Raw genomic sequence first — 11,298 nt, 5'->3', positions numbered from 1 at the left:
GGACAGTGGGATAGACCGGGATGGACCGGGATACGCCGGGACAATGGGATAGACCGGGATGGACGGGGATACACCGGGACAATGGGATAGACCGGGATACACCGGAATAGACCGGGATACACCGGGACAGTGGGATACACCGGGATACACCGGAACAGCGGGATACACTGGGACAGTGGGATAGACCGGGATACACTGGGATACACTGGGACAGTGGGATACACCGGGACAGCGGGATAGACCGGGATAGACCAGGATATACCGGGACAGTGGGATACACCGGGGTACACCGGGACAGTGGGATACATCGGGACAGTGGGATATATCGGGATACACCGGGATACGCCGGGACAGTGGGATACACCAGGGTACACCGGGACACACTGGGGTACACCGGGACAGTGGGATAACGACACACGCCGGGATGCACCGGCACACAGCGGGGTACACCAGGATACACCAGGACAGTGGGACACACCGGGGTACAGCAGGATACACCGGGACAGTGGGATAACAGCACACGCCGGGGTACCGGGAAACACTGGGACATACCGGGACAGCGGGACAACGGTACACACTGGGATACACAGGGACACAGCGGGACCACCAGGGTTCCGGGACAATGGGACACTGGGACCACTGGGATACACCGGGGTACCAGGGCAACGGGATACACTGGGACACACAGGGATATACGGGAACAGTGGGACAACGGCACACACTGGGACACACCGTGGTACTGGGACAAGGGGATACACCAGGACAAACCAGGACAGTGGGACAACGGCATACACCAGGACACACTGGGTTACATGGGGATACACTGGGGTACATGGGGACACACTGGGATACAGCGGGGTACCGGGATAACGAGATACAACGAGACACACCGGGACAGTGTGACACACAGGGACACTGGGACACAACGGGACAGCAAGACACACCGGGACAGCGCAACACACAGGGACACAATGGGACAGCGAGACACACCGGGATACACCGGGACATACCAGGACACACAGTGACCCCGGGGAGGTGCGGCACTGGGACAGCGGGTACTGGCACACCAGGACACCGGGACACTAGGATACCCTGGGACATAGGGGAGCAGTGGCACCGGGGGGAGAGCGTGGGACTCACACTGGGGAGCTCAGGGGGTGCCGGGAGGTGACACACACTGAGAGAACGAGGGGAGCCTCGGGTTGCAGGGGGAACTTTGAGGCACAGGGGCTGGGCACACACATGGGGTGCAGGGGGAGCTCGTGGGTGAAGGGCTGCTGTGTCAAGGGGTCAGAACTGTGGATGTGCCACACCAAGGACGTGCCACCCGGCCCCAGGGTGCCCTGTACTATCGCTGCTCTGAACCCATCCATTAACCTGCTCCAAACCTGCCCCTGCACGGAACAAGCCCCCAGCACCTGCCCCAAGCTGTTGAGACAGCGAGGAGCTGGTTGTGCCATCCATCACACAGCTGTCCTGTCCACCACAGCGTTTTCCCGTCCATCCCTCACACTGGCACTGCTGCACTGAGTTGCCATGGCACTGCACACCACCCTGGTGACAAGGATGAAACTGGAGCCAGCAGAGCCATTGTGGGATGTGCTTTCCCAGGAACGGGCCTGGCTTTGTCCCAGCCTGTGTCACCGCCTGCCACGTTCCTGTGTCTCAGAACCCGGCTGTGCTCCAGCACTAGGTGCTATCGTCCATCAGCAGGAGCTGCTCCAAGCAACTCTCATCCATGCCTGCAGCAGAGAGCCGTGGCTTGCAGCAGTGATGCAGCTGCAGTGGCAGGGATGCCCTATTTCTCTGCTCCCCGCTCTCGGCACCCTCTGCACCTGAAGAGCAAACAGTAAGTGTGTGCAACTGGTTATTCTGCCCCCCAAAAAGGCAACCCAGTAACATCCCACTCCATGCTGTGGTGTCCCTCCTCTTCCTCCCCCAGTGACCTCTTTCCTCTCTCACAGCCACCAAGGTTTGTGGGGTCTTCCATGGAAAGGCCTTTTTGCTTCCTGAAACTTAACAGCAAACAGGCTACAAGACATCCCTAATTCTTCATAAATAATATAAAATAACACTGCTCGTTTGAAGTGCTCTCTGGCAGGACCCTGCTGTCTCGGCTGCCTAAGCACATCTCTTGCAGGCAGGTTGCTGCCCTTCCCCATGGATTCAGAAGAGGCTGCTGACCTGGCAGTGCCGCCCACCATCAGCACCACCCCTGCAGCCCCCGCAGCCTCCACCAGCTGCAAGAAGAGCAGGAAGAAAAAGGAGAAGGCCGAGGCCAGGGAAGCTGCTCGGGAGGGAGGAGACGAGGCAGGGCGGGTGGAGGCCATCAAGGGGCTAACACGAGCCGGGCAGCGGGCGCTGGCTCTGGGAGCTGGGCGGGAGGCAGTGGAGTGCTTCAGGAAGGCGCTGCTCCTCTCCAGGGACACTCTGAGCCCCCAGCTCCACAGGGCTTGTGCCTTCAACCTGGGGGCTGCCTACGTGGAGACTGGGAAGCCCAAAAAGGGCCTTGAGTTCCTCCTCCAGTCCCAGCCCTCAGAGCTGGAGAGCAGGGACCACTTGGGGAGCCTTTATTTCAGCATCAGGGCGGCTCACGAAGGGCTCCAGGATTTTCCAAAGGCTCTGGAATGTTCTGAGAGCGTGGCCGGGCGCGCCGGTGCCGCGCAGGCCGGCGGCCGAGCAGGGACGTGTGTGCAGATGGGCTGCTGCTACCTGGGGATGCAGGAGCCGGCCAGGGCCGCACGCTGCTTCTTGGACGCAGCACAGACCTACGCGGCGGCGGAGAGCCCTGAGGCCGCGGCCGTGGCTCTGAGCAGGGCGAGCGGCTCCATGCTGCAGAGCCGGCGCTTCCGGGCCGCAGAGATCGCCAGGGTGCTCGCCCGCTGCCGCTCGCTCTGCGAGACCATCCCCGACCCGGCCCTGCGAGGTAAAGCTGCGCTGCACCCTTCGCTCTCAGCGCCCTGGGGAGCAGCTTCCACACCTGCTTTTCCTCTCTACCCCAGGGAAACTCTACAACGACATCGGCCTCGGCTACTCCCAGCTCCACATCTTCTCCCTGGCTGCCGAGAGCTTTGAGCGGGCCCTCGGGCTGTGCAATGGGGAGCAGGGCCAGGATCGGCGGCAGGAGGCTGCACTGCTGCAGAATTTGGGGGCTGCCCACAACGCCCTGCGCAGCTTTGGCACGGCGCTGCGCTGGCACCGGCGAGCGGCCGCGCTCCACGGTAGCTCGCGCTGCTACCTCTGCCTCTTGGCTTTGCTGTGTGTGCCACAGCTCGGCACAGAACCCTGTGTTCCCAATTCCAGGTGCTCTGGGGAACCGGAGAGCTCAGGGGCAGTGCTTTGGGAACCTGGCGTACGCCTGCAGCCAGCTCGGGAACCATGGGGCTGCCGCTGAGAGCTACCTGCATGCCCTGCAAGCCTTCCGGGACTCGGGTGAGAGCACAGGGGGAGGCTGCAGCATCCAAGTGGACTCCAGCTGGGCGATGCTGCCCGCTGGGGATCTCGGCTGAGCAGTGCTGGGACTGATGCAGCCCTCTGCCTCCCAGGGGACTTGCAGGGGCAGTGGCAAGCGTGTGAGGGGCTGGGTGCAGCGTGCTTCCACCTGGGAGACCCCCAGAAAGCCATCGCGCACTATCAGGAGGCCCTGATTTTGCTTTCTCACTGTCAGGTAAGGCATGATGGGGCACCCTCCTGTGCATCACAGGGCACTGGCCTCAGCTCTGGGGCAAACCCACTCAGCCCATCACACGTATGGGTTCTCTCCACCACAGGACAGTCCCAGAGCTGCCCACAAACGGGTCGTGCACAAGCTCACGGATGCCATCCAGCACCGGCTCCACCTCAGCCACGTCTCCTACCAGGGGGGCTGGGCACCCACCCCTGCCCTGGTGAGCATCACCGAGGGCATGGGACACTCTGGAGGGCTGGGAACTGCAAACCCAGCAGGGGTTGTGGCAAGAGGTGCTTGAGTTTGCTGGGCAGAGGGACACATGTGTTAATCCCATCAGGAGCCCAGCCAGCTGCAGTTTTGCTCCACATTGCCCCGGGCCAGTAGGACACAGCTCCAGGGGAGCGAGGTGTGAGTAGGAAAGCTGCCATCCTCTCTCTCCTTCCTCTGGAATGAGTTTCCTGATCATGCAGGAGACAAGCCTTCCTTCCTTCACTCCATTTCAGGGGGAAAGCCCAGGCTGAGGACGAGATGTATATGTGTATACCAGGAACACATCCTCGATTTTCAGGTGAGAGGGTGTGAACTGAGTTTGGGATTGATTTGGAATTCCTGATGGAGCTGAGGCTTTGGCACGGTCTGATACTGTTCTTCCTTCCTGGAGGCACAAGAGTGGCCCTGGCTGGTGGTCTAGCACTGGAGCCCTGCAACCCACATGGTCTCCTGGGCACCTCTGGGGAGGATGATGATGGTCCCAGCTCAGCTCCAGGGTATCACAGTGAACCACAGGCTAACAGGTGGGTGGGCAAGGGGGAGGCACCTCAGTACAGCCCCTGGTACCAAAATACCTCTGCAGCACAAGGGACTTCTCCTGTTTAATGGTGAAAATCTAGATATTTTTAAAGATACATAATTCTGGGAGTGTGTTTGGGGTAATTCCAGCTGGATCCTAGGGAGGGTTCAGTGATAGGGGAGAGTTTGTCAGAGATGTTCACCCCATGTGAGGTTCACTTGTTTCTCAGTATGAGGACCACCCTGCACTCAGCCAAGCCACCCCAAGCTGGCCTCCAGCTACCCAAGTACCATGTACGACCAGAACGTCGCTCCTCCAGCGAGCCCAGGCCTGAAGGGCTCACACTGCATTCCACAGGGCACCAAAACCACCAAACCCTCCCTCCCAGGCCTCCGGAGAGGTAGGTGATGTCTTGGGGGAGTGGGCAGGAGGTTTGGTCTCCAGAGTGTCCTCTGGTGGGAAGGTTCACAGCTGGATACCCCAGCAGGGCTTGGGACACCCGTTTCTTGGAATGGACATGACCCCAAGCCAAAAGTCACAAGGGCTGGGGATTTTGGCACCGCATAGCCAACACCAAAACCACACCCTGTGGATGGGGCAGCAGATCCAAGGGTGGTTTTCAGGACCCTGGTATGAACCTCCTGCCCACTTCTGCCTTCCAGTGCTTGAAGGGACTCCAACAGAGCTAGAGAGGGACTTTGGACAAAGGCTTGGAGTGCCGGGACAAGGGGCAATAGCTTCTCACTGCCAGAGGGCAGGGTTAGATGGGATATTGGGAAGGAATTCTTGGCTGTGAGGGTGGTGAAGCCCTGGCACAGATTGCCCAGAGCAGCTGTGGCTGCCCCTGGATCCCTGGCAGTGCCCAAGGCCAGGCTGGACAGGGCTGGAGCAGCCTGGGGCAGTGGAAGGTGGGAGGACGACATGGGCTTTAAGATCCCCTCCCACTCCAAACAGTCTGTGACTCCATAATCTGATTATTCCATTCTGCATCCTGCTGGACCCCCTGGCTGCCCGTGATGCCTCCGTGACCTCGCAGCCCTGACGATGAGCCCACGGCCGCTGCTGCCGGCTGCTGGCCCCGCCGGGGACCCCGCACGGGGACCAGGACTGTGTCCCTCGTCTGCAGCCTCGTGTGACCGGAGCTCACCGCAGAAACGCCGCCGTTTCTCGGGCCCAAACCGGGGGGAGGAGGGGGCGCTGAGCCAACACGATTCTGACCCCGCTCCGTTTCCGCCATCCTTTGTACGGCCGGGTCGCGGGGAGGAGATGAAAACCGGGAGTGCGGATTCTGCGCGGCTCCGCCCCGGGGCGGCCCCACGCCTGCTCTGTGGAGCTCCGGGTGCTGTCCCGGGTTGTACCGGGCCTGTACCGGGCCTGTTCCGTGCCCGCTGCATGCCGGGCCCGCGGGCGCTGCTGGGGCTGGGGCTGCTGGTGGCGGCGGCGCGGGCGGGCGGGCGGTGCCGGGGCTGGGACCGGGGCTGGGACCGGGACCGGGAGCTGTGCCAGTGCCTTCCCCGCCGCGCCATGCACGTCCCCGGCCCCACGGGGCTCCGCTTCTTGGGGTAGGGCCGGGGAGAAGGAGGGAGGTGGGAGAGGAGGCGGGCGGTGCTTGGGGGCCGGAGGGGCCGGGCAGGACAGGACACGGTACAGGCGTGTGAGGGGTCAAGGGGTGAGACAGGACAGGACAGGACGGGACACGGTACAGGCGGGCTGAGGGGGCAGAGGGGTGGGACAGGACAGGACAGGACACGGTACAGGCGGGCTGAGGGGGCAGAGGGGTTGGGCAGGACACGTGTAGGTGGACACGGGGACACAGCTCTGTGTCATCCCCCGGCTCATGCAAAGTCGAGGGTATCAGAGCAGCCCCCAGGGTTTTGGGGTACCCAGCAGTGCCATCTCCCACCCTAGGCAGGAGGAGGCCCAGGCCATCGACCAGGAGCTCTTCAATGAGTACAAGTTCAGCGTGGATCAGCTGATGGAGCTGGCAGGGCTGAGCTGTGCCACTGCCATTGCCAAGGTGGGGATCCTGGGGGACAGAAGGGGGTCCTGGCATGGTGGGATGAGCTGTGCCACCGCCAGGGTGGGTGCACAGGAGGTGGCTGGAAATCCTGGGGGACAGTTCCAGCACTACAGGATGAGTGCTGTCACCACTGTGGACAAGGTGGGGGCCCTGGGGGGCAAGGGACAGTCCTGGTGGGCACCAGGGAGGCAGATGGTGATCCTGGGAATGGTCCCAGTCCCAAGGACATGCCAGTCCCAAGTTGGGGGTCTTGCAAATCTTGGCCCTATGGCGTGGGCCCACTTCCCTATGATAAACCTGTGCCTCTTGTCCCCATCAGGCCTACCCACCCAGCTCCTTCACCACGAGCCAGCCCGCTGTGCTGGTGATCTGCGGGCCAGGGAACAACGGCGGTGATGGGCTGGTCTGCGCCCGGCACCTGAAGATGTTTGTGAGTCTTGCACAGGCAGCCACAGGGTCCCCATGAGGGTGTTGGTCTCTGTGCACCCCTGTACCTGTGGGCTCCAGGGTCCCACTCCTCTGGCTGCTGCTGGTGCCAGAGTGGGATTAGTTCAGGTCCCTTCTGCTCTTGCAGGGCTACCAGCCAACCGTGTATTACCCCAAGCAGCCCAGCAAGCCCCTCTTCGAAGGTTTGACCACCCAGTGCAAGAAGATGGATATTCCCTTCCTCCCCGAGTTCCCAGCTGAGGTGAGGAGCAGCCCCCAGCTTGGCAGCACCTGCCCCTGGAGCTGTGGCCAGGACTGCCCTTCCTTCAGCTGCTGCCATCCCTGCTGCAGGCTGCGTTCATCGATGAGCTCTATGGCTTGGTGGTGGATGCCATTTTTGGCTTCAGCTTCAAGGGAGCAGTGCGGGAACCCTTCGGCAGCATCCTCAGCACCCTCGAGCGTGTCACAGTGCCCATTGCCAGCATCGACATCCCCTCAGGTGAGTTACAGCTGCACCTGCCAGAGGAAGGGGCCCAGCCAGGGTGGGCCCAGCTGCAGCCTGGCTCTGGGGCTTGTTGCAGGCTGGGACGTGGAGAAGGGGAAGGCAGACGGCCTCCAGCCTGACATGCTCATCTCCCTCACGGCGCCCAAGAAGGCGGCGATGCATTTCACGGGCCGGTACCACTTCCTTGGGGGCAGGTTTGTGCCCCCTGCACTCCAGGAGAAATATGCTCTAAACCTGCCAGCATATCCTGGCACGGACTGCGTCCTGCAGCTGACCTAGAGCTGGGGCCAGAGGGGCTGGGGGGTCAGGCTCCATGTCAGCACTGCAAATTCTGCCCAAGCCTCTGCCAGGAGGGTGCTCAGTGCCTCACAGCTTCAGTGTGAGCCAGCAGGATGAAAAGGGCCAGGAGGTGGGAGTGGTGAGAGGCTGCAAGAGGAACTCTGTTTGGGGTTGCTGCCTAATCCAAGTGCTACAGGTGTAATGGTGATCTGGAATCCGGGGCTCTGCCACTCATGGCACCACTCACACTTCAGGATAATCTGATTACAATAAAGATTTATTCATGCCCTTGAGAAAAATATCAGTACTCTGCAGGGTGTGTCCTTGTGTCCCTCTGTGACAGGCCTGTGGCAAATGGGTCCCTGCCCCTGGGTCTGGGGGAAACCAGGGTCACCCCTGAAGGTTCAGGTGGTGAAGTAAAGCTTGATTCAGCTCCAGACCAACTTGTCCTAGCCCAGCATCCCCAGGCAGCTGGGTCACAGTGCTGGACTCATCTGGAATGAGCTCAGAGCACCCCATGGCACCCACCAGCACCAGGATCAGGACCCTGACAGCCAGGTGGGACTGGCAGCTGTGACATGCACAACAGCCATGTCACTTGTTCACTCTGGCTCCCTCTTCTTCTTCTTCTTCTTCTTCTTCTTCTTTGTAGGGCTGTGTCCCAAGTTTGGCTCATCTGTGTCTTGTAGAGGTATGTCTGTTTCAGCTGGCTCTTCTTCGTCCTCCTCTTCCTGCTTCTTCTTCTTCTTTTTCTTCTTTCTCCTCTTTGCAGCTTTCTCCTCATCTTCTGCCACCTCTTCATCTGTGCTTAGCTCTGGCTTCTTCCTCTTCATGAGTTTCCCCTCCTCTTCTGATACCTCTTCTCCACATAGTTCCGTGACCACCTTCTTCTTCTTCTTCATCACCTCTTTGTCTCCTGTCAGCTCCTCTTCTCTGCTTGGTCCTCGGTTCTTTTTCTTCCTCTTCACAACCTTTTCTTCTTCCAACACCTCCTCCTGTTCTCTGTTTGGTTCCTGGCTCTGTGGCACCTCGGGGCTGGCTCCATCCCTGGACTGTTTCCTTTTCTTCTTTTTGTCCTGGCTGTTCTCTGGGGGCTGCTGCTGCCGCTCCTGTTGCTGATATGTGGCCAGGAAGGCTCGTTCCTGCTCCTCCAGGCGCGCCAGCTTGGCACTCATGGTCAGGCCGTGACGGGCACCCCTGCAATGACCACAGGCAGTGAGGACTGGCAGCTCCCCAGCAGTGAACGTGTTCCCCAGCCCAACCTGCTCAACAGCCCCTGCAAGGGGAGAGCAGCCCAGCCAGGCAACCCCCAGCCACTCACTTGTGTGCTGTGCGGCCCCCACACGCCTGCACCAGCTCCTCGTCTGTCAGCCTGTGGGACACAGATAGGATCTGTCACCCCCAGCATCTCTGGAGGGAAACAGGGTCTGGAGCAGGGCTCCACCTTGCAGCCCTCATCCCTCTCCATCAAGGGATGGGGCCCAGCCTCACCTCCTGACTGAGGAGAGGTCCAGCTTCTCCTCCTCCTCACTGCTCTCAGAGCTGGTGGGCAGTGTTATGGACTCCTCCCCACAGGCTGTGAGCGTGGCTGACTGCAGCACAGAGACACAGGGACTGTGAGAAAGGGGAACAAGGGAAAGGGGGCTCTGGGGGCCACAGCAGCAATGAGCTGGGGGCCATGCAGCCCCCAGGCTCCAGGTTACCTTTACAAAGCGGCCATACAGCAGGCTGCCACTGCTGCCAGCCTTGCGCGGCTTCTTATTGCTGATCCTGCCTCCCTGCTCAGAAAGTGCCTTGACAGAGATGCCATCCTGGGGGAGAAAAGGCAAAGGGCTTGGAAATGATCTGTCCAAGGGGCTTTGCCCCTCTAGCAGCACCTCTCCAGCACCACAGCTCCTGTGCAAGATGCTGCTTGCTGCCAGGGCCTGGGGGGATACAGAGGCAGTACAAGAGCCACCGAAGGAACCCAAAAACCCTCCCCTGCCTTCAACCCCATCCCTGCCCCAGCCCTCCAACCTGCCCAGCCTCCACAGCGATGTTGGCAGCCGCCTTGTTGAAGACGTGGTCCCACCAGTGGAAGGTGAAGGGCTCTGCCGCGTCGTGTCCCACCTGCGGGGTGCAGAGGAGCTGCCGGGATGGCTGCGGGGGGCACCGGGCAGCGGGCCAGGCCCGGGAGGGGATCCACACTCACTCACCCCCGCCGTGTCGCACTTCACCTTCACCCGGATGGCCTCGGCGATGCCGTCCTGCCGCCTGCCCAGCCCCTGCCCTGCAGACGAGGCACCGTCACCCCCGCACGGCCCGGGAGCACCGAGGGCTGGGGTGCTGCAGGGCCCCGAGGGTCGGGGTGAGGTCGGGACCGGGTCCTGCAGGAAGGACGGGGGCGGGGAGCCGGGCTATGGGGATCACCGGGTTCTGGGGATCACCGGGGTCTGGGCTGGGGACCTGGGGGCGGCCGGGGTCTGCAGGGTCCCGGGGCCTGGTGGAGGAAGATGGGGCCTGGGGGGGAGCCGGGGCTTTGGGGAGGATCGGAGTCCGGGGGGAGCCGGGGTTGGGGGCAGCCAGGGTGGGGCAGGACAGGCCGGGGAGCGCGGCCCGGGGACCCCGCCCGGGCCCACCTCGGCGCCAGCCGTGCCGCCTCAGCTGGGTCTCGGCGAACAGCATCCCGCGGCCCGGCGGCACCGGGGCGCTCATGGCCCGGCGGCTCGGGGGATCCCGGCGGGTCTCAGAGAGTCTCGGTGTGTCCCGGTATCTCCCGCTGTGTCCCGGCACCGCCGCACGAGGCCGGGGCGCCTGGCAGGGGCTGTGCGCATGCGCCAGGGGCGGGGCCGAGAATGCACCGGGGGCGGGACGGGCACGAGGAGAGGGGGCGGGACACGGGGACAGGGACAGAGGGACATGGGGACCGGGACAGAGGGACATGGGGACCGGGACAGAGGGACACAGGGACTGGGGCACGGGGACAGAGACACGGGGACAGGGAGAGGGACATAGGGACCTGGGGACGGGGACAGGGGCAGAGGGACACAGGGACAGGGACATGGGGACAGGGGCATGGGACACAGAGACAGGGAGAGGGACATGGAGACAGGGGCACGGGGACAGGGAGAGGGACATGGGGACAGGGGACACAGGGACAGAGGGACACGGGGACAGGGAGAGGGACATGGGGACAGGGGATAGGGGACACAGGGACAGAGGGACACGGGGACAGGGAGAGGGACATGGGGACAGGGGCACGGGGGCACGGGGACAGGGAGAGGGAGATAGGGAAAGGGACATGGGGACAGGGACAGGGGCATAGGGACAGGGAGAGGGACATGGAGACAGGGGCACGGGGACAGGGAGAGAGACATGGGGACAGGGACACGGGGACAGGGAGAGGGACACAGGGACAGGGAGAGGGACATGAGGACAGGGACACGGGGACAGAGAGACAGACACAGGGATGGGGAGAGGGAGATGGGGATGTGGGGTACATGGACAGGGGAACAGGGATATGGACACAGGGAGCGGGACACGGGGACATGGGGTACACGGACACAAGGAGAGGGACATGGGGACAGGGATATGCACACGGGGACAGGGGGGATACACGGACACAGGGA

At 62.3% G+C, this 11,298-nt stretch overlaps 2 protein-coding genes across 3 annotated transcripts; one reads left to right on the top strand and one right to left on the bottom strand.

The window, feature by feature from the left end:
* The first annotated feature begins 1,309 nt into the window (after window positions 1-1,309).
* On the top strand, window positions 1,310-7,983 carry LOC117008852 (NAD(P)H-hydrate epimerase-like). 2 transcript variants are annotated; one of them, XM_033082952.1, is made up of 11 exons: window positions 1,310-1,849; window positions 2,141-2,926; window positions 3,003-3,221; window positions 3,304-3,432; window positions 3,546-3,667; window positions 3,771-3,887; window positions 4,008-4,078; window positions 4,174-4,238; window positions 4,332-4,464; window positions 4,690-4,860; window positions 5,497-5,688. In XM_033082952.1, the coding sequence occupies exons 2-11, from the start codon at window positions 2,161-2,163 to the stop codon at window positions 5,594-5,596; spliced, it is 1,893 nt and encodes a 630-aa protein (XP_032938843.1). In that variant the 5' UTR covers window positions 1,310-1,849; window positions 2,141-2,160; the 3' UTR covers window positions 5,597-5,688. The 2 variants fall into 2 exon arrangements, with proteins under 2 accessions (XP_032938843.1, XP_032938844.1); XM_033082953.2 differs by lacking the exons at window positions 1,310-1,849; window positions 2,141-2,926; window positions 3,003-3,221; ... (4 more) ...; window positions 4,174-4,238; window positions 4,332-4,464 and adding exons at window positions 6,369-6,477; window positions 6,800-6,910; window positions 7,055-7,168; window positions 7,258-7,405; window positions 7,488-7,983 and having other exon boundaries at window positions 4,735-4,860; window positions 5,497-6,022.
* Window positions 7,950-10,444, bottom strand: GPATCH4 (G-patch domain containing 4). The gene is made up of 7 exons (XM_033082954.2): window positions 10,309-10,444; window positions 9,886-9,959; window positions 9,707-9,799; window positions 9,394-9,501; window positions 9,182-9,282; window positions 9,012-9,062; window positions 7,950-8,887 (listed from the first exon to the last, which is right to left on the bottom strand). Exons 1-7 carry the CDS (start codon window positions 10,382-10,384, stop codon window positions 8,293-8,295), a joined length of 1,098 nt encoding a protein of 365 aa, XP_032938845.1. The 5' UTR covers window positions 10,385-10,444; the 3' UTR covers window positions 7,950-8,292.
* Window positions 10,445-11,298: the final 854 nt, after the last annotated feature.

Source organism: Catharus ustulatus, chromosome 30 (assembly GCF_009819885.2).
Source record: "Catharus ustulatus isolate bCatUst1 chromosome 30, bCatUst1.pri.v2, whole genome shotgun sequence".
NCBI classification, from domain to species: Eukaryota; Metazoa; Chordata; class Aves; order Passeriformes; family Turdidae; genus Catharus; species Catharus ustulatus.
Note: the sequence above shows the minus strand (reverse complement) of the source record. Positions and strands in the feature narration are given on the sequence as shown.